The sequence below is a fragment of the Balaenoptera musculus genome, chromosome 4, assembly GCF_009873245.2.
Source record: "Balaenoptera musculus isolate JJ_BM4_2016_0621 chromosome 4, mBalMus1.pri.v3, whole genome shotgun sequence".
NCBI lineage: Eukaryota > Metazoa > Chordata > Mammalia > Artiodactyla > Balaenopteridae > Balaenoptera > Balaenoptera musculus.
Genome location: NC_045788.1, coordinates 96,017,282 through 96,041,176, shown reverse-complemented (window position 1 = coordinate 96,041,176; position 23,895 = coordinate 96,017,282). Strand labels below are relative to the sequence as shown.

At 35.7% G+C, this 23,895-nt stretch overlaps 1 protein-coding gene across 6 annotated transcripts in view; it reads right to left on the bottom strand.

Moving 5' to 3' along the window:
* Nucleotides 1-23,895, bottom strand: part of SENP7 (SUMO specific peptidase 7) — a 153,660-nt gene that overhangs the window by 52,826 nt on the left and 76,939 nt on the right. For 3 of the 6 annotated variants that reach the window (XM_036851222.1, XM_036851223.1, XM_036851224.1), the window contains one exon: nucleotides 20,459-20,653. The exons of the other annotated variants lie outside the window; for them this stretch is intronic. In XM_036851222.1, coding sequence (XP_036707117.1) covers nucleotides 20,459-20,653 — 195 coding nt within the window. The remainder of the gene's footprint in view (nucleotides 1-20,458; nucleotides 20,654-23,895) is intronic. 6 annotated transcript variants of the gene reach the window in all.

Sequence of the window (23,895 nt, the reverse complement as noted above, 5' to 3'; positions counted from 1 at the left end):
GGAGGGAACACTTCTATACTCATTTTACAAGGCCATCACTACACTAATACCAAAGCCAGTTAAGAACACTACAGGAAAAGAAAACTATACACCAAATACCCCTGATGCATAGAGATGCAAAAATTCTCATCAAAGTATTAGGAAACCAAATTCCACCACACATGTTAAAAGGATCATACACCATGAGCAAGTGGGACTTATTCCAGAGATGCAAGAATGGTACAACATCCAAAAATCAATCAACGTGATAAACCACATTAATAAAATGAAAGATAAAAATCATCTGATCCCTCAAAAGACGCAGAAAAAGCATTTGACAAAATTCAACATCCTTTCATGATAAAACCCTCAAAAACCTGGGTATAAAAGGAACATACCACAACATAATAAAGGCCAATGCCACAAACCCACAGCTAACATCATATTAAACAGTGAAAAATTAAAAGCTTCACCTCTAAGATGAAGAACAAGACAAGGGTGCCCACTCTCACCACTCTTATTCAACGCAGTACTGGAAATCCTGGCTAGACAAATTAGACAAGAAAAAATAAATAAATAAAAGGCATCCAAATCAGAAAGGAAAAAGTAAAACTGTCATTATTTGCAGATGATATGATCTTATAGAAAGAAACCCTAGAAAATCCAGCAAAAAACTGAGAACTAATAAATGAATTCACTAAAGTTGCAGGATACAAAGTCAACATACTACAATCAGTTGCATTTCTATAACTAACAATGAACTATCTGAAAGAGAAATTAAGAAAAAATCCCATTTACAACTATAGCGAAAAGAATAAAATTATACTTATGAATAAATATAACCTAGAAGGAGAAAAACCTGTACACTGAAAACTATAAGATACTGATGAAAGAAACTGAAGACACAAATAAATGGGAAGATATTCTGTACTCATGGATTGGAAAAATTAATTTTGTTAAAATGTTCATCCTACCCAAAGCAACTTACAGATTCAAAGCAATCCCTATCAACATTCTAATGGCCTTTTTCACAGAAATAGAACAGTCTTAAAATTTGTATGGAACTACTAAAGACCCCAAATAGCCAAAGCAATCTTGAGAAAGAAAAACAAAGCCAGAGGAATCACACTTCATGATTTCAAACTATATTACAAAACCACAGTAATCAAAACAATATAGTATTGGCATAAAAACAGACACATAAATGAATGAAACAGAATAGAGAGCCAGAAATTAATCCATGCATATATGGTCAACTCCTGTATGATAAACACGCTAAGAATACACAATGGGAAAAGGAGAGTCTCTTCAATAACTGATGTTGGGAAAACTTGACAGCCACATGCAAAAGAATGAAACTGCATCAATATCTTATACCATATACAAAAATCAACACAAAATGGATTAAACACTTAAATGTATGACCTGAAACCATAAAACTCCTAGAAGAAAACATGAGAGTAAGTTCCTTCACATTGATCTTGGCAATGATTTTTTGGATTAAACACCAAAACAAAGGCAAGAAAAGAAAATTAAAAAGTGGGACCAAAAAGCTTCACAGCAAAGGAAACCTTCAACAAAATTAAAAGGCAACCCATGGAATAGGAGAAAATATTTGTAAATCATGTATCTGATAAGGGAGTTAATATCCAAAATATATAAAGAATTCATACAACTCAACCAAAAAAGTAGAACAATTTCATTAAAAAATAGGCAGAGAAACTGAACAGAAGTTTTTCCAAAGAAGACTACAAATGACCAATAGGTACATGAAAAGGAGCTCAACATCCACTAATCATCAGGGAAATGTGTATCAAAACCACAATGAGGTATAATCTCACACATGTGAGAAAGACTATTATCAAAAGATAAGAAATAAGTGTTGGCAAGGATGTGGAGTGCTGTGGGAATGTAAATTACTGCAGCCACTATGGAAAACAGTATGAAGGTTCCTCAAAAAATTAAAAATAGAACTAATATATGATCCAGCAATTCCACTTCTTAGTATGTATCCTTAGGAAACAAAATCACTCTCTCAAAAAGATATACACACCCCCATGTTCACTGCAGCATTATTTGCAACAGGCAAGACATGGAAACAACATAAGTGTCCATCAATAGATGAATGGATAAAGAAAATGTGACAAACACACACACGATGGAATATTATTCAGTCATAAAAAAAGAAAGAAATCCTGCCATTTGTGACAACATGAATGAACCTTGGACAAAGACAAATACCGTACAATCTCACTTATATGTGGAATCTAAATTTAAAAACAGACAAACACACACCTAGATACAGACAACAGACTGGTGGCTGCCAGAGCCAGGGGCATGAAATGACTGAAGGTGGTAAAAAGGTACAAGTTTCCAGTTGTAAGAGAAATAAGTCCTGGGGATGTAAGGTACAGCATGATGACTATAGATGACAATACTGTACTATATATTTGAAAGTTGCTAACATAGTAGATCTTAAAAGTTCTCATCAAGAGAAAAAAACTGTAACTATGTGAGGTGATGGATGTTAACTAAACTTACTGTTACTCATTTTGCAATATATACATATATGAGATCATTATGTTGTATACCTAAAACTAATACAATGTTCTGTCAGTAACATATCAATAAACTAATTTTTAAAAGCAAATTGATAAACAATTGGGAAACCAATTTGGTACTAATTAGAATAGCCATAGAATGAATTCAATCTTTACCAACAATCTTCTCACCCATGATAACTATAATTAAGAAAACAACTCATTATGGTATTATTTAAGTGGGTAAAAATTTTGAAATAAAAAACTATATAAAATTATTAACCTACAGCATTCCTTTACCATAGAATATATTATACAGTAATTACTCCATTTTCAAAACTATTTAACAACACAGAAATTTTTTAAATTTTATTGAAGTACAGTTGATTTACAATGTTGTGTTAATTTCTGTTGTACACCAAAGTGATTCAGTTATATGTATATATATTCTTTTTCATATTCTCTTCCATCATGGTTTATCACAGGACATTGAATACAGTTCCCTGTGCTATAGAGTAGGATCTTGTTGTTTATCCATCCTATATACAATAATTTGCATCTGCTAATCCCAAACTCCCAATTCTTCCCTCCCCTCCCCTCACTTAGAAATTTTTACATCTATAAAAGTACTAAAAAATCAGACACCAAGAATAAATCAAAGATCCCTGTACAATAAAATATGAAATACATACCAAGTGACCTCAGGGAAGATTGCGGAGTAGGAAACACCTACCATGTTCTCACCTAGATGACAACTGCACTGGCAGAATCTGTATGATGTAACTACTTTGGAATTCTGGAGTCTACAGAAGGCTTGCAACTTCCAGTCAAAAGTTTCAACAGTAAATTGCAGTTAATTTTGGTCAATTTAGGCAATTTGGATGGTAGCAGTTACCTATGCCTAGCTTGGAGGCAAGCAGCAATGCCCAAGTTCCTAGAACTGTTTGCACAGGCTTACAATTACCAACATGAGCAATAAGGACCTCATCCTCCAAATACTGGGCATCTGTATTCTGATCACTGATTGCTATCTCTGATCGTGGATAAGCAGACACAGAGACAGGCAGCCATTGCTGCAACAACCACCACCACTGTTGCAACAATCTCCCCTTCCTCTTGGAATTGCTAAAACAATTTCCAAGACATTTAAAGAACTAGCACCTATTTTGTTTTATTTCCTCCCTTCATTTTTCCCATTTTCTCCTTATGGGAACCAAACATTTAAGGACTAGGACACTAAAACGTAATCACATGTACAAGGAAATTTAGAAAGTCACAGACATAACTGGGGAAAGACACAGGCTCAGAAAAAACCTGAAAAGACCTTTTGTTTACATATCAGGCTGATCCCTGGAACAGGGACATGTTACAACAATTTAAAAAACTAACAAACAAAGGGAAAAAATCCAGCAAACACTGGGGAAGGGAGAGAATCTGATTTTCAGACTTGGTATCTTATAAGATCCAAATGTCAAGTTTTCAACAACAACAAAAATTCATAAGACATACAAAGAAACAGGAAAGTATGGCCAATTCAACAGAAAAAAAATTAATCAACAGAACCTGTCCCTGAAAAAATCCAGTTGGCAGACTCAGCAGACAAAGACATTAAAACGACTATCTTAAAGATCCTCAGGGACTTCCCTGATGGTACAGCAGTTAAGACTCCGCGCTTCCAAAGCAGGGGATGCAGGTTTGATCCCTGGTCGGTCAGGGAACTAAAATCCCACATGCTACGTGATGCGGTGAAATTAAAAGAAAAAGAAAAAAATCTTGGACAAAAGTCAAGAAAATGACTTATGACAAAATGAAAATATCAATAAAAGACAAAATACACAAATGAACCAAAAGGAAATTCTGGAGCTAAAAAAGTATAATAACTGAAATGAAAATTTATTAGAGAGATTCAAAAGCAGATTTGAGCAGGGAGAAGAAACAAGAAGAAACGGTCACTGAACCTGAAAATATGACCATGGAAATGACCAAATCTGAGGAACAGAAAGAAGAAAAAAAAAAAATGTTTTTAATAAATTTATTTATTTTTTGGCTGTGTTGGGTCTTCGTTGCTGCACACAGGCTTTCCCTAGTTGCGGCGAGCAGGGGTTGCTCTTCGTCATGGCACCCAGGCTTCTTTTTGCAGTGGCTTCTCTTTGTTACAGAGAATGGGCTCCAGAGCGCAGGCTCAGTAGTTGTAGCCCATGGGCTTAGTTGCTCCGCAGAATGTGGGATGTTCCCGGACAAGGGCTCGAACCCATGCCCCCTGCATTGGCAGGCAGATTCTTAACCACTGCGCCACCAGGGAAGGCCCAGAAAGAAGAAAAATTTAAGAAAAGTAAACAGAGCCTAAGGGACCTATGGGACACCAAAACATGGACTAATATACACATTGTTGGAGTCTCAGAGGAGAAGAGAAAGGGGCAAAGATATTATTGGAATAAATATCACCAAAGAATTCCAAATTTGATGAAAAACATGAATATAAATACCTAAAAAGTTCAAGGAGCTACATGTAGAGTAAACTGAATGAGACCTACACCAAGAAATGTTATAATCAAATTGTCCAAAGACAAAGGCAAAGAGAGAATCTTGAAAGCACCAAGCAAAAAGTGACTCATCACACACAAAAGATCCTCAATAAGATTATGAGCAGATTTCTCATCAATAAGCATGCTGGCCAGAAGGCACTGAATTGTTATATTCAAAGGACTAAAGGAAAAAACTGTCAACAAGAAATCCTATATCTGGCCAAACTGTCCTTCAAAAATGAGGACAAAATTAAGACATTCTAAGACAATCAAAAGCTGAGGGAGTTCATTACCACTATAAGAAAAACCAGCCTTACAAGAAAAACTAAAGAGAGTCCTTTGTGTTGGAATGATAGGACATTAGACAGTAATTCAAAGCCATATGAAGAAATAAAGATAACTGGTAAAAGTAAATTCATAGACAATTATAAAATCAGGTATTGTAACTCTGGTTTGTTACTTGCCCATTTATTTTCTACATGATTTAAGCCAGGGGTCCCCAACCCCCGGGCCACGGACTGCTACTGGTCCACACGGTCTGTTACGAACCAGGCCGCACAGCAGGAGGTGAGCAGCCAGTAGGCAAGTGAAGCTTCATCTGCCACTACCCATCACTCCCCATCGCTCGCATTACTGCCTGAACCACCACCCCCCACCCCCGTCCATGGAAAAACTGTCTTCCACGAAACTGGTCCCTGGTGCCAAAAAGGTTGGGGACCACTGACTTAAGAAACTAATGCATTTTTTAAATTATTAGACTATGCTTTTGAACAAACAATTCATAAAGATATCATTTTATGACATCAATAATTGAAAGGATGTGAGGACAGAGCTATAAAGGAGCACAGTTCTGAATGTTATTGAAATTAAGCTGGCATAAATTCAAATTAGCATGTTATAACTTTAGAATGTTAAATGTAATCCCCATGATAACCACAAAGAAATCAGCTATAGAATACAGACAAAAGGAAATGAGAACGGAATCAAAAAGCTTCACTACAAAAAAACAAGTAAACACAGAGAAAGACAGTAATGTAGGAAATAAGGGGCAAAAAAGCTATAAGGCATATAGAAAACAAATATCAAAATCACAGAAAGTCCTTCCTTATCAATAATTGCTTTAATTGTAATTAACTCAACCCCAAACAAAAGATAAAGACTGGCAGAATGGATTAAAAAAATATGATCCAAGACTTCCTTGGCAGTCCAGTGGTTAAGACTCTGTGCTTCCACCGCAGGGGGTGCAGGTTCAATCCCTGGTCAGGGAACTAAGATCCCACATGCTGCATGGCATGGCAAAAAAAAAAAAAAAAAAGATCCAACTATAGGCTGTCTACAAGAGACTCACTTTAGATGCAAAGACACAAATAGGTTGAAAGTAAAAATATGAAAAAAGATATTCTATGCAAATACTAGCCAAAAGAGAGCAAGGGCGGCTATACTAACATCAGACAAAATAGACCTTAAATCAGAAGTTCACAGGAGAGAAAGAAGCACATTATATACTAGTACAAGGTTCAATACAACAAGGTGATTTAACAATTGTAAATACTTACACACCTAATACTATCAAAATATATGAAGGAAAAAATTGATAGAACAGAAAGGAGAAACAGACATTTTCACAGTAATAGTTGAAGACTTCAATACCCCACTCTCAACAGGAACAGAACAACCTGACAGAAGATATGTAAGGAATTAGAGGACTTAAACAAATAAAATAAACCTACGAGACCTAACCGTCATATACAGAATACCCTACCCAACAAGAGAATACACATTCTTCTCAAGTGTACAAAGGACATTCTCTATGATAGCTATATTTTAAGACAAAAAACTACATCTCAGCAGATTTAGAAAGATAAATATCATACAAGGCATCTTCTCTGACCACACAGGATGAAGTTAGAAATCAGTAACAGAAGGAAAACTGGAATACTCACATCTGTGGAAATTAAACAACACACTCTGAAACAACCAATGGGTCTAAGAAGAAATCACAAGGAAATAGAAAATGCTGAGGGATAAATGAAAATGAAAGGACAACATATCAAAACACATGGGATGAAGCAAAAGCAGTACTAAAGGAGAAATATACAGCTATAGATGCTTACACTAAAAAAGAAGAAATATCTCATATCAACAACCTAACTTTACAACTTAAGGAACTAGAAAAACAACAAACTAAATTCAAAGGTAGTGGAAGTAATAAAATAATAAAGATAAGAGCAGAGATAAAAAGCGAATGGGAGGGCTTCCCTGGTGGCGCAGTGGTTGGGAATCTGCCTGCCAATGCAGGGGACACGGGTTCAAGCCCTGGTCTGGGAGGATCCCACATACCGCGGAGCGACTAGGCCCGTGAGCGACAGCTACTGAGCCTGCGCGTCTGGAGCCTGTGCTCCGCAACAAGAGAGGCCGCGACAGTGAGAGGCCCGCGCACCGCGATGAAGAGTGGCCCCTGCTCTCCGCAACTAGAGAAAGCCCTCGCACAGAAACGAAGACCCAACACAGCCAAAAATAAATAATAAATAAATAATAAAAAATTAAAAAAAAACAAGCAAACAAACAAACAGTTTAAAAAAAAAAAAGCGAATGGGAGAAAAAAAAGAGAAAAATCAACAAAACCAAAAGTTCGTTCTTGAGAAAGATCAATAAAATCAACAGAACTTTAGATAGATGGACTAAGAAAACAAAGAGAAGATTCAAATTAATAAAATCAGAAATGAAAATTAAAACATCATGACCAGTCCTACAGAAATAAAGAGGATTAGAAGAGAGTACAATGAACATATGAACTGGATAATGTAGATGAAATTAACAAATTCCTACTGACACAAAACCTACTAAATCACAAAGAAATAGAAAATCTGAATAGACCCATAACTAGTAAGGACATTGAGTCAGTAACCAAAAACCTCCCAATAAAGGAAAGCCCTGGAACTGACAGCCTCAAACAGTGAATTCTACCAAACTTTTAAAGAACAACTAACAGATAATCTTTTCAAACTCTTCCAAAAAACTGAAGATGATGGAATACATCCTCATTCTGTGAGGTCAAGCATTGCCCTGATAGCAAATCAATTCAAAGACACTACAATAAAAATATAGGCCAATATCCCCAAGGAATATTGATGCAAAAATCCTCAATAAAATACCTCAAATGGCTCATATGGTTATATACCTTAACTACATGGATTTATTCCCGGGATGCAAGGATGGTTCAACATACAAAAATCTATCAATATAATACACCACATTAACAGAATAAAAGTGTAAAACCACATGGTCATGTCAATTAATGCAGAAAAAGCACTCCACAAAATTCAATACCCTTTCCTAATAACTAAAAAATAAAATTCGACAATCTAGGAATAGAAACAAACTACCCACCTCAACATAGTAAAAACCATATATCAAAACTGCACAGGAAACATCAAACTCAATGATGAAAGATTGACAGCTTTTCTTCTAGGATCAGGAATAACACAAGGATGCCCACTTTTACCACTTCTAGTCAACACAGTACTAGAAGTTCTAGCCAGAGCACTTATACAAGAAAAAGAAATATAAAAGCATCAAAACTGGAAAGAAATAATCTGTGTTTGCAGATGATATGATCTTACATGTAGGAAACTCTAATGATTGCACACACACATACACAAACACGAAACTGTTAGAATTAATAAACAACAACAAAAAAAAGAAACTAAGAGAACAATCTATTTACAATAGCTTAAAGTAGAGAAAAAAAAAACTTAGCACTTAACTTAACCAAGGAGACAAAAGACTTGTACAATGAAAACTATAAAACATGGCTGAAAGAAATTTAAAAAGACATTAATAAATGGAAACACATCCCATGTTCATGGATTGGAAGACTTAATATTGTTAAGATGTCAATACCACCTAAAGCAATCTACACGCTGAATTCAATCTTATCAAAACTGCAGTAGCATTTCTTGCAGAAATACAAAAACTTATCCTAAAACGCATACATGACCTTAAGGAAACCCGAAGAGCCAAAAACAATCTTAAACAAATTTGGAGGTCTCACACTCCCTGATTTCAAAACTTACTACAAAGCTATAATAATCAAAACACCATGGTACTGTCATAAAGACAGATATAGAGATCAATGTAATAGAACAGCATCCAGAAATAAACCCTCGCATATATGTCAGATGATTTTCACATGGCTGCCAAGACCATTCAGTGGGGAAAGGACAGCCTTTTCAACAAAGCATATGGAGAAACAGAATATCCACATGCAAAAAGAATGAAGATGGACCCTCACCTAACACCCTACATAAAAGTTAACTCAAAATGCATCAAAGGCCTAAATGCATAAGCTGAAACTATAAAACTCTTAGCATAGGGGAAAATGTTCATGACACTAGATTTGGCAGAAATTTCTTGGATATGACACCAAAGCACAGGCAAAAGATGGAAACATAAGATATATTGGACTTCATCAAAATTGAAACTTATGTACATCAAATGGCAGTATCAGTAGAATAAAAGTCAACCCACAAAATGGGAGAAAATATTTGTAAATCATATTTCTGATAATATATTAATATTCAGAATATAGAGAGAACTCCTAAAACTCAAAAATAAAAAACAGAAGATGGCATACTAGGATGATGGGGAATTCAAGTCTCCACATAACTAGGACACTTACCAGGCACTGGTGGGGGACCATGGACACCTAAGGGAACAGAAGGAACCCCCAGTGACTGGCTGTTTCAATTATACTTTTATTTTTCCTAATATATTTTTTATCTTTCTAATTTTATTTTGTTTTTTATTCTTTGATATTGTACTGCTCCTCTTTTTTTTTATTGCTTGCTTTTTTTTTTTTTTTTACCACACCACGAAGCTTGCGGGATCCTGGTTCCCATTCTGGATGTTGGGCCCAAGCTACTGTGGTGGGAGCTCCGACTCCAAACTGCTGGACTTAGAGAGAACCTCAGACCCCAGGGACTATTAATCGGAGTGAAGCCTCCCAGAGGTCCTCATCTCAGCACCACGACCCGGCTCTATCCAACTGGCTGCAAATTTCAGTGCTGTAGGTCTCAGGCGAAACAACCAGTAAGACAGGAATACAGCACCACCCAGCAAAAAAAAAAAAAAAAAAAAAAAAAAGAAACAACAAAAACATATGTTACAGACGAAGGAGCAAGGGAAAAACCTACAAGACCAAATAAATGAAGACGAGATACATAACCTACCTGAAAAAGAATTCAGAGTAATGATAGAAAAGATGATTCAAATTCTTGGAAACAGAATGGAGAAAATACAAGAAACATTTAACAAGGATGTAGAAGAACTAAAGAGCAAACAAACAGTGATGAACGACAAAATTACTGAAATTAAAAATGCTCTAGAAGGAATCAATAGCAGAATAACTGAGGCAGAAAAATGGATAAGTGAGCTGGAAGATAAAATGGTGGAAATAACTGCCAGGGAGAAGAAAAAAGAAAGAACAGAATTGAGGACAGCCTCAGAGACGGCTGGGGCATCATTAAACGCATCAACATTCGAATTATAGGGGTCCCAGAAGAAGAAGAGAAAAAGAAAGTGTATGAGAAAATATTTGAAAACATTATAGTTGAAAACTTCCCTGATATGGGAAAGGAAATACTCAATCAACTCCAGGAAGCGCAGAGAGTCCCATACAGGATAAATCCAAGGAGAAATAATCCAAGACACATACTAATCAAACTATCAAAAATTAAATACAAACAAAAAATATTAAAAGCAGCAAGGGAAAAGCAACAAATAACATACAAGGGAATGCCCATGAGGTTAACAGCTGATCTTTCAGCAGAAACTCTGCAAGCCAGAAGGGAGTGGGCAGCACATATTTAAAGTGATAAAAGGGAAAAACCTAAAACCAAGAGTACTCTACCCAGCACGGTTCTCATTCAGATTCGACAGAAAATTAAAACTTTTACAGACAAGCAAAAGCTAAGAGAATTCAGCACCACCAAACCAGCTTTACAACAAATGCTAAAACAACTTCTTTGCGCAGGAAACAAAAAAGAATGAAAAGACCTACAAAAACAAACCAAAAACAATTAAGAAAATGGTAATAGGAACATACATATCAATAACTACCTTAAATGTAAATGGATTAAATGCTCCAACCAAAAGACACAGGCTGACTGAATAGATACAAAAACAAGACCCGTATACATGCTGTCTACAATAGACCCACTTCAGACCTAGGGATACGTACAGAAAGAAAGTGAGGGGATGGAAAAAGATACTCCATGCAAATGGAAATCAAAAGAAAACTAGAGCAGCAATTCTCATATCAGACAAAACAGAACGTAAAATAAAGACTATTACAAGAGACAAAGATGGACACTACATAATGATCAAGCGATCAATCTAAGAAGAAGATATAACAATTGTAAATATTTATGCACCCAACATAGGAGCACCTCAATACATAAGGCAAATGCTAACAGACATAAAAGGAGAAATTGACAGTAACACAATCATAGTAGGGGACTTTAACACCCCACTTTCACCAATGGACAGATCATCCAAAATGAAAATAAATAAGGAAACATAACCTTTAAATGAAACATTAAACAAGATGGACTTAACTGATATTTATAGCACATTCCATCCAAAAACAACAGAATACACTTTCTTCTCAAGTGCTCATGGAACATTCTCCAGGATACACCATATCGTGAGTTACAAATCAAGCCTTGGTAAATTTAAGAAGATTGAAATTGTATCAAGTATCTTTTCCGACCACAACACTATGAGACTAGATATCAATTACAGCACAGAAACTGTAAAAAATACAAATACATGGAGGCTAGACAATATGCTACTAAATAACCAAGAGATCATTGAAGAAATCAAAGAGGAAACCAAAAAATACCTAGAAACAAGTGACAATGAAGACACGACCACCCAAAACCTATGCGAGGCAGCAAAAGCAGTTCTAAGAGGGAAGTTTATAGCAATACAATCCTACCTCAAGAAACAAGAAACACCTCAAATAAACAACCTAAACTTACACCTAAAGCAATTAGAGAAAGAAGAACAAAAAAACCCCAAAGTTAGCAGAAGGAAAGAAATCATAAAGATCAGATCAGAAATAAATGAAAAAGAAATGAAGGAAACGATAGCACACATGAATAAAACTAAAAGCTGGTTCTTTCAGAAGATAAACAAAATTGATAAACCATTAGCCAGACTCGTCAAGAAAAAAAGGGAGAAGAGTCAAAAGAATTAGAAATGAAAAAGGAGAAGTAACAACTGACACTGCAGAATTACAAAGGATCAAGAGAGATTACTACAAGCAACTATATGCCAATAAAATGGACAACCTGGAAGAAACGGACAAATTCCTAGAAAAGCACAACCTTCCAAGACTGAACCAGGAAAAAATAGAAAGTATAAACAGACCAATCACAAAGCACTGAATTTCAAACTGAGATTAAAAATCTTCCAACAAACAAAAGCCCAGAATTCACAGGCGAATTCTAACATTTAGAGAAGAGTTAACACCTATCCTTCTAAAACTCTTCCAAAACATAGCAGAGGGAGGAACACTCCCAAACTCATTCTACGAGGACAGCATCACCCTGATACCAAAGCCAGACAAAGGTGTCACAAAAAAAGAAAACTACAGGGCAATATCACAGATGAACATATATGCAAAAATCCTCAACAAAATCCCAGCAAACAGAATCCAACAGCACATTAAAAAGATCATATACCATGATCAAGTGGGGTTTACCCCAGGAATGCAAGGATTCTTAAATATATGCAAATCAGTCAATGTGATACACTATTATTAACAAACTGAAAGATAAAAACCATATGATTATCTCAATAGATGCACAAAAAGCTTTCCACAAAATTCAACACCCATTTATGATAAAAACTCTCCAGACAGTAAGCACAGAGGGAACCTACCTCAACATAATAAAGGCCATATCTGACAAACCCACAGCCAACATTGTTCTCAATTGTGAAAAACTGAAACCATTTCCTCTAAGATCAGGAACAAGACAAGGTTGCCCACTCTCACCACTATTATTCAACACAGTTTTGGAAGTTATAGCCACAGCAATCAGTGAAAAAAAAGAAATAAAAGGAATCCAAATCAGAAAAGAAGAAGCAAAACTGTCACTGTTTGCAGATGACATGATACTATACATAGAGAATCCTAAAGATGTTACCAGAAAACTACTAGAGCTAATCAATGAATTTGGTAGAGTAGCAGGATACAAACTTAATACACAGTAATCTCTTACATTCCTATACACTAATGACAAAGAATCTGAAAGAGAAATTAAGGGAGCACTCCCATTTACCATTGCAACAAAAAGAATAAAATATCTAGGAATAAACCTACCTAAGGAGAGAAAAGACCTATATGCAGAAAACTATAAGACACTGATGAAAGAAATTAAAGACGATACAAAAAGATGGAGAGATATATACCATGTTCTTGGATTGAAAGAATCAACATTGTGAAAATGACTATACTACCCAAAGCAATCTACAGATTCAATGCAATCCCTATCAAATTACCAATGGCATTTTTCACAGAACTAGAATAGAAAATTGCACAATTTGTATGGAAACACAAAAGACCCCGAACAGCCAAAGCAATCTTGAGAAAGAAAAACGGAGCTGGAGGAATCAGGCTCCCTGACTTCAGACTATACTACAAAGCTACAGTAATCAAGATAGGATGGTACTGGCACAGAAACAGAAATATAGATCAATGGGACAGGATAGAAAGCCCAGAGATAAACCCATGCACATATGGTCACCTCATCTTTGATAAAGGAGGCAAGAATATACAATGGAGAAAAGACAGCCTCTTCAATAAATGGTGCTGGGAAAACTGGACAGGTACATGTAAAAGAATGAAATTAGAACACTCCCTAACACCATACACAAAAATAAATTCAAAATGGATTAAACACCTAAATGTAATGCCAGACACTATATAACTCTTAGAGGAAAACATAGGCAGAACACTCTATGACATAAATCACAGCAAGATCCTTTTTGACCCACCTCCCAGAGAAATGGAAATAAAAACAAAAATATACAAATGGGACCTAATGAAACTTAAAAGCTTTTGTACAGCAAAGGAAACCATAAACAAGACGAAAAGACAACCCTCAGAATGGAGAAAATATCTGCAAACAAAGCAACTGACAAAGGGTTAATCTCTAAAATATACAAGCAGCTCATGCAGCTCAATATCAAAAAAACAAAGAACCCAATCCAAAAATGGGCAGAAGACCTAAATAGACATTTCTCCAAAGATATACAGATTGCCAAGAAACACATGAAAAGATGCTCAACATCACTAATTATTAGAGAAATGAAAATCAAAACTACAATGAGGTATCACCTCACACCGGTCAGAATGGCCATCATCAAAAAATCTACAAACAATAAATGCTGGAGACGGTGTGGAGAAAAGGGAACCCCCTTGCACTGTTGGTGGGAATGTAAATTGATACAGCCGCTATGGAGAACAGTATGGAGGCTCCTTAAAAAACTAAAAGTAGAACTACCATATGACCCAGCAATCCCACTACAGGGCATATACCCTGAGAAAACCATAATTCAAAAAGACACATGCACCTCAATGTTCACTGAAGCTCTATTTACAGTAGCCACGACATGAAAGCAACCTAAGTGTCCATCGACAGATGAATGGATAAAGAAAATGTGACACATATATACAATGGAATATTACTCAGCCATAAAAAGAAACGAAACTGAGTTATTTGTAGTGAGGTGGATGGACCTAGAGTCTGTCATACAGAGTGAAGTAAGTCAGAAAGACAAAAACGAATACCGTGCGCTAACACGTATATATGGAATCTAAAAAAAAAAAAATGGTTCTGATGAACCTAGGGGCAGGACATGAATGAAGACGCAGACGCAGAGAATGGACTTGAGAACACGGGGAGGGGAAGGGTAAGCTGGGACGAAGTGAGAGAGTAACACTGACATATATACACTACCAAATGTAAAACAGATAGCTAGTGGGAAGCAGCAGCATAGCACAGGGAGATCAGCTTGGTGCTCTGTGACCACCTAGAGGGGTGGGAGAGAGATGCAAGAGGGAGGGGATATGGGGATATACGTCTGCATATAGCTGATTCACTTTGTTATAGAGCAGAAACTAACACAACATTGTAAAGCAATTATACTCCAATAAAGATGTTATAAAAGAAATAAATAAATAACAACCTGATTCATCAATGGGCAAAGGAGTTGAATAGACAGTTCTCCAAAGAAGATACATGAATGGCCAATAAACTCATGAAAAAGATGTTCAATATCAGTAATTACTAGGGACAACCATATCAAAAGCCCAATGAGATATCGCTTCACACCCATTAGGATGGCTATTATGCAAACACAGAAAATAACAAGTGTTATCAATGATATGAAAAAACCAGGACCCTTGTGCACTGCTGTGTCAATGTAAAATGGTGCAGTTACTACAGAGAACAGTGTGGGGGTTACTCAAAAAATTAATAATAGAATTAAATGATCCAGCAATTCCACTTTCGGATATACACCCAAAAGAATTAAAAGTAGAAACACAGATACTTGTACACTGATGTTCATAACAGTGTTATTATTCACAATAGCAAAAAAGTGGAAGCAACCCATGTATCCATAGACATTTATACCAGACTCCAGAAAGGCAAAAAGGAATCAAAACAATTAGAAAAGTTATCTCCAGACTGTTATTCTGGGCCTAATACCTCATTTAAAAAATCACAAATTAAAACTGTAGTTCACTGACCTATTTTTATACTTGGGGTTGAGGAGGTCTTTCCAAGAATAAACCAAAACACTGGGGTCAAACACTGACAGGTTTTACAAAATAAAACTTTAAGTATCAATACTACAGAAGTTACTATAAACAAAGTAAAATTACAAATAGGAAACCTAAAAATATTTTTGCAACACATATAACAAAGAGTTAGTACCTTTCATAAGAGTTCTTACAAATCAGTAAGAAACAAGTGAAACACCCCAATACATGCAAAGACTAAAGAGGAAACTCATGTGAGAAATACAAAATCCATCTTCACTAAAATACAAAATGACTGAAATGAAAACAATTTATTGAAAACAATTATATTTATTTTTGCCAACAGGTCATCAAAAAATTTCAATGATATCACTTAATTCTGGATAAAATTCAGGAGAATGGCACTATAAGATTTATAAGAATAAGTACACAAAGACATATATGTAAACATTTATTGGGACTTCCCTGGTAGCACAGTGGTTAAGAATCTGCCTGCCAATGCAGGGGACACAGGTTCGATCCCTGGTCTGGGAGGATCCCACATGCCGCGGACCAACTAAGCCCGTGCGCCACAACTACTGAGCCTGCACTCTACAGCCAGCGAGCCACAACTACTGAGCCTGTGTGCCTAGAGCCCGTGCTCTGCAACAAGAGAAGCCACCAATATGAGAAGCCCGTGCACCGCAATGAAGAGTAGCCCTGCTCACTGCAACTAGAGAAAGCCTGCGTGCAGCAACGAAGACCCAACACAGCCAAAACTAAATAAATTAAATAAATAAACTTAATGGACTTCCCTGGTGGAGCAGTGGTTAAGAATCCGCCTGCCAATGCAGGGGACACGGGTTCGAGCCCTGGTCCGGGAAGATCCCACATGCCACGGAGCAACTAAGCCCGTGCACCACAACTACTGAGCCTGCACTCTACAGTCAGCGAGCCACAACTACTGAGCCCACGTGCTGCAACTACTGAAGGCCACGCACCTAGAGCCCGTGCTCTGCAACAAGAGAAGCCACTGCAATGAGAAGCCCATGCACCGCAACAAAGAGTAGCCCCTGCTCGACGCAACCAGAGAAAACCTGCACACAGCAACAAAGACCCAATGCAGCCAAAAATAAATAAATAAATAAATTTATTTAAAAAATAAATTTAAAAAAAGATAACTCCATTTATTATGGCATTGTTATACAGATAAAAAATGAAAAATACCCTAAATGTCCACTCATAAGGAAGTAGATATATGTAAAAGAAGATAAAATAGATCTCTATGTATTGATGTAAAAAGTTATCAAATTAAAAGATAAAAAGTGATTTTCTCATTTACTCCTCCAGCATACCTAGGTATTATCTTATCTTACAGATGGGCTAAACTGAGGTACAGAGAAGGAGAAGTTAAGCAAATTGCCTGAGCTGCAATTCAAGTCTGTACTAAATAAGTTAATACAGGTATAGCATTTATCACAGTGTAATATCATAGTAAAGACTTAATAAATATTAATTAAAAATTATTATAGGAATAATATAAAGGTTAATAATTAAGTATCTATATGTTAAAATAATAAATTGGCATCTAGAAAAAACAAATATGCTACTTCAAGGTGGCCATTTTAATTTAAATTTCCTATTCACTTTTGGTGTTTTCTATTAATCCTTTATTTTTGGCATAAAACACAAGACTTTTTTTCCTATATAATTACATTCAGGTTGTCATTAAAGTTGGTAATAACAGCTCTGAACACTAAAGACAAGCTAAGGCTAAAGTAAGACTTTTAGCCTTCATACAACATTTTTCCATATGTATCATCAAGGGCACAAGCATTGGGTTTTCAGAGGAAACCTCCTCAGTTTTCAGCCATAGCCCCCATTCTTCAACCCACCAACTTCTAGTTGCTACTTGACATTCTATCTTTGTAACAAAGTTGGCCACATTCTCTACAATAACAGAACAGTAACAATAATGTCAGAACATCATGTTTCCTTCTGAGAAGATCTAATTTCTATTTACTCTTTCTGATTTTAAGACAGGCAAACTAGGAGGAGGTTGGTTACAAGAGTCCCGTCCTCGAGCCTATCCTGTGTTCATCCTGTATTTAGTTTTAATGGGGCATATCTACTGAAGTGATGATATGGCCATACTTAAAATTTATGGGGCACTCTGGATTCTCCTCAAAATGAACTCATTTTAAGGGAAGAGAGAACTAGTTTGGTTTAAGGAGTACAGTACTCCTTAAACCACATGGTAATACTAGTATGGCTGTGGCAATTGTGACTACCATTTATTAGTTACCTATCAAGTTCTAGGCATTTTACATCGGTTATCTCCTTAAATCTGCACAATAATCCTATAAGGTGTGTATAATTATCCTTGTTTTAAAGATAGAATAGGTAACTTGCCCAAGGTAAGTCAGCATGTTAGCAGTACTGCTAAAATCTGAATCCAGGCGTCTGGCTCCAAAGTCTATGCCTATTCTAAATGCAAGAATCAAAGAAAGAAAATTACCACCAAGAGAATGAATTTCCGTGGTCCATATCAAATACCACCTGGAAATTTCCTTACTATTTGGAAAGGACTTTAGGAGACCTAGAGTTCTCACTGAATAGATTTTAGAAAGAGCCAGAAATTTTAGAGTTATTACTAGTAAACCTTAGCCCCAGGTTGGTATAAAGCCTGAAAAGTATAGATTACAATTTGATAGTTTCACAGAATCCTCACAATAGTGCTATTTTTTTTTTTTAATTTATTTATTTATTTATTTATTTATGGCTGTGTTGGGTCTTCGGTTCGTGCGAGGGCTTTCTCTAGTTGCGGCAAGTGGGGACCACTGTTCATCGCGGTGCGGGGACCGCTCTTCATCGCGGTGCGCGGGCCTCTCACCATCGCGGACCCTCCCGTTGCGGGGCACAGGCTCCAGACGCGCATGCTCAGTAGTTGTGGCTCACGGGCCCAGCCGCTCCGCGGCATGTGGGATCTTCCCAGACCAGGGCTCGAACCCGTGTCCCCTGCATTAGCAGGCAGATTCTCAACCACTGCGCCACCAGGGAAGCCCAATAGTGCTATTTTTCATAACAGCATGAATGCACTGATGTCATTTGAATTCCATGGTAACAGTACACAAGTGACTTTCTCTACAGAAAGTATCTTCAATAATAACATTTTTTTGTATGGTATTTTATGGTCATAAAGAATTCTCACAAGTGAGATTTTAAAAAGATTATATACAATTTTGTGAGGTTAGAAACATTATTCAAAATTATTTCTCTTTTTACAACTAAGGAAACCAAAGATCAAGGTTAAATGACATGAACATTAACCCAAGTGCACAAAATTCAATATGTATTGAGCTAAGCACTGGATATAAATGTAAATAAGATATGATCTCTCCTTAAGGAGCTCATGGTCTAGTACAGGAGGCAAATATAAACACTTACAGTGCAAAATGATAAATGCATTTCTACTATCTCTGATTATACATTAAATGTATTAGTAACTGGATAATGCCACTGGAGCTCTTTTTTTTTTCAGCAAATTCAGAAAAAGTATAAAGTTAAAATTATCACTGAGAATTTACTAAGTAGAACCTAAGTGAAACACAAAATATTTTCCAAAAGGAGAAAAATTCATAAAATTTATAAGTTCATAAGAAATAAACAGAGTTTATAAAAACAGAATGTGTTAGAAATTAAGAAATTTGTTATAGATATTTTAAAAGGCAACCATAAATACTCTTTAATGTAATTAGGTTTACAAGAGAAATACAAACCAGAAGTTACCTTTTGGTTGGGGGTAGAGGGACAATTAAAACTGGATCAATAATTTTTCACTCAGATCAAAACTATTTATTGTACTGGTGGAAAGCAGAAAATAAAATAGAGAAGTTCACGGTAAATGGAAGTTAAAAGATCTAGTACTATTTACTAACTGACATCCCCTAGCTTTTTACTGCAAATTTTTTTCTTATTTACAGCCCCCAAATGAGTCTTTCCTAAAGCTTAAAACAAAAGCAACTGCTGATTATCATTTCTCTTATTAGTACAGTAAGCCATGTTTGTTAATGGAATTCAGCTATCTCAAGCCATTTTTTGTGAGGAATGCATTCAGTCATTCATTCAGCAGATATTTAATGGCCAGGTACAGTTCTAGAATATGAGTATACAAATAGGGAATAAGAAAAGATGGAGGGATGGATGGACGGACGGACGGATGGACGGATGGATGGATGGATAGAGAGAGAGCCAGATGGATGGATAGGACAAAGAAGGAGAAGGAATAGACAGATGTCAGGAGAATGAATTTCAGTTATACCAGACAAATAAACTGAAATAGGTAACTAAATTTTCATTAAGAGTCTGCCTCCATTTTCCCAAAACACAAGTAGAGTGACCGGTACTGTCTGAAACTGATTATTAGCTATGGACTGTTGGTTCCAATAGCCGTTCCAGCCACCAGGGGAGAAAAGTTATACTAGCCATCAGAGCACAGCTGCCTCTCATTTAGCAGTAGCATATCTGTGGGGGAAGAACAGAGGAAGGCTCATGAGAATAAGTAAAATATTTATTTTGAGTAAAGTTATCACTAAACATACCTTTCAGATAAAAAGGAGCTCTTGTGAGGATTTAGATTTTGACAAGATTCTAGGCTGCCATCAGATGATGAAGAAAGCTGCTCTGATTGCAAGTTGTCTGTATCACCCAAACTGGCCTCAGTTACAGATGAGGTCTTTATGTATTTTCTTCCTAACTCCGTTCCCAGGACATTCGTCAATATAACTCTGGGTATCCTGTCATATAAAATAACAAACACTGTACTGTACTGAAATTTGCAGTAAAAAAAATTCTAGGAAGTTGAATTTTCAAGCATTTTCAACTCAGTACAAGTAAGCTATTAGAATTATACCACCCTGGAAATCAGCCCATAAGAACTCAAAATGTTGGATGAACACTCTTTTTTTTGTTTCTAGACATACTTATATCTTATAAATTGGCATAGATTGGCATGCCACTATAATAGCTTAACTATACTTAGTGGATGCTATTGGGGTTGCTTAAAATTTTAACCAATTTTTCTCAAAAAATGCTTTCTTTTTCTTTTCCAGTAGTTGTTAAAAACACAGATACTACAAACCAATTCAATAAATCTTTATTCTTCTCCTTCAACAGAAAGGTCCTTGGTAAATAACAATACTCATAATTGGTAAATGACAAATGCTAAATCCAATAAGGAAGACATCATTCAGATTGCATCTATGGTAATGATAGAGTCCTTAAGTGAAACAGCACATATACTGATGGTAATAAACACGCTTTATATAATAGCACCAGGGAAAAGGGTCAACAAATGTTTAGTAAAGGTAATTTTTAACACTCCAAACTTTTTTAAAGTGGTGGTTTCACATCATCCTTAAACAGAAGAGGACAGCCTAATCTTCTCCTGGTTAACCAGTTGTTACTTTAAACAACTGATGTTCTTTTCCACACTACAATGATGCCCTCAAGGCCACTATCTGACCTGAACTGACTGGCCCAGGCCAAATTATTGTGATTTTTTTACTTCACATTAGTGTATTTTGTAAGTTTCCTATCTCCTCTTTATCAGATGCCCCCCCTTGACTGCTACCCATATGTCACTTGAAGCACTTTATTGACCTTTTGTGAGAGACAATAGATAACACCTAGAAAGGGCCAGAGTACTTTTGTTTAAGTAAAAAAATGTGAGCTTCCTTGTACTTTGTTACATTTGCTGTAGTCTCAGAGGTACTCTATTTTCACTACATAGAGGCACTGTGTTCTTTTCACTATGTTCCAGATAACGTAGAATTTCAAATCATAGGAGAACTTTAAAATAACTTAGCCTTCTCTTTATTTTAAACATGAAGAACTCAAAGCTCAGAAAAGTTAAATGGTTGCCCAAGTATAAGCAACTCTTCCTGGAAGAAGAACCTGGGCCAATTATCTTTTGGTTTTTTAAATTTTATTCCATTACACTGCATCCTCAATACTAACTTGCCACAGCATCAAGATAACTGAGCTTTTCTGTAGATACTTCAGGAAACCTTAAAAATATCCATTTCCAACACAACCTCCACAAAATATGTACTGGGTTGATTAAGCAGTATATGATCTAAAAACAAGGCTAGTAGTAAATACAACTCTCTGAACTCAGAGTTTGAGTGAAGGAAGAAAGCAAAGAAAGTTAGCCATTTAGTACAACCACTAACTGTGGGGAGAGGAGGACAGAGATATTTTTCTATCTCCTCTCATGATTTAAATCTCTAAGAATCCTATTTATTATTGTCTGCTTTGTATATTTGATGCCTGACAGAACCCTTCTTAAAATCCTGGAATTAAAGTAGGAATGGAGACAATACAGGACAAGTAAGGAGTCTCAAGATTTCTTCTGTCTGACTTCACACTAGGAATTGCTGTGAAATAAATCACTAAAGGAAACTCAACTACAGTTCTCAATGCTTTAGGGAAAATGCAGGAATATTAGAAGAGAGAATTTTATTGGATAAGAACTATTTTTTTCCACATAGTTTAGCACAATTAAAATTTTACTTACTTTTAAGAGATGAGAGAATCTGATATACTAGTTGATAGCTCATTTTAAGAGCAGATGATACACTCTTTTTATGGTCCCCTATCATTACTGAATTCGAAAATGTGGCTCATAATGAAAATAATCCAAGAACCGTAGTGTTTAAATAAAGAGAAAATTTGGGGCACAGAGGAAGAAATACCAAAGAAATATCAGCTATAATTTACTACCTCTGTTTAAATGCCTGACTATAGTATGTTTAAATGTGTTTTTAAATGTTGAGTCCCTAAAAAAAAAGCTGTCTCTCCAAATACGAGAGAAAGAGTCCATAGAAGATTAGTCCTATAAAAAGTACTGAAGAGAATAATCAACAACAACAACAACAAAAATACAAATATCAGCAAGGAAAGGGAAAAATTATAAAGATTAGAATTAGCTTCTGAATAATAAATGATCATTCTATTCTTTTATGGTTTGTTTTGCTGCTAGATTTTGAAGGAAGAAAAAGCAGAGCTATGAAAAAAGAATCTTAGAGGATAAATGAGAATTTTTAAGCTAAACAAATAATTGAAAGTCTTTCCTAGAAGAGAAAAATTTCAAAATTCACCCAAAAACCATTTGAAAAGATTATATACCAAACTGCAGTAGAACCCGCATCTCTAAAGCACAAGAGCCCTAGAGGGCCTCTGAAGCTATCAGAAGGTTCAAGGAACTATCTCAGAATGTCTACCATGATACACCTTTCAATTAGAAAGCACTCTACTACTATGTGAACAAATGCCACAAGAAAAAAAATTTTTAAGTAGAATATTTAAAGGTTAATAAATTAGACATCACATAAAATATGTAATAAAGTCCAATTCCTACTTATTAAAAAATTAAAGGTCAGAAGAATGAAAAGCAGTATGACACAGAGGTTAAGAGCAAGGACTCTGGAGTCAGACAAACATAAGGTTGGGTTCTGAATTCAGCACCTAATAACTATATAACCTTAGATAAGTTACTTACCATAATTTATACCTCTTATCTTTGATCTCTTCATCTCAAAGATAGGGAGAATTATAATATCTACCTTAAAAAATTATTAAGATTAGATGAAATAATAGATGTAAAGCAGTTTAGCACAAGTCCTGGCACATAGTAAATATACAATAAATGGAAGCTCACTTTAATTTTCCTATTATTGAAGTCTTGCTCAAACTTATAAATTATCTTTTCAGTTAGTGCTTGTCATAATTCATCATGCTCTGCAATCTTAATGAAAATATTTTATTAGAAAAGTATATAGTTAGATAGCAATGCCTACAGTACCCCTAGCTCTTCATAACACGCACCATAGCCCAAAACATCTTTCATCAGCTATTCACAACTTATGTAATTTGTGTACCTTGAAGAAACAGAGAGCTTTGTATGACAGCCTTACAGAAAACAAATCTATAAAGTAATAATTAAGTTCATAATACCTAAACTGTCTTTTGGTGTACA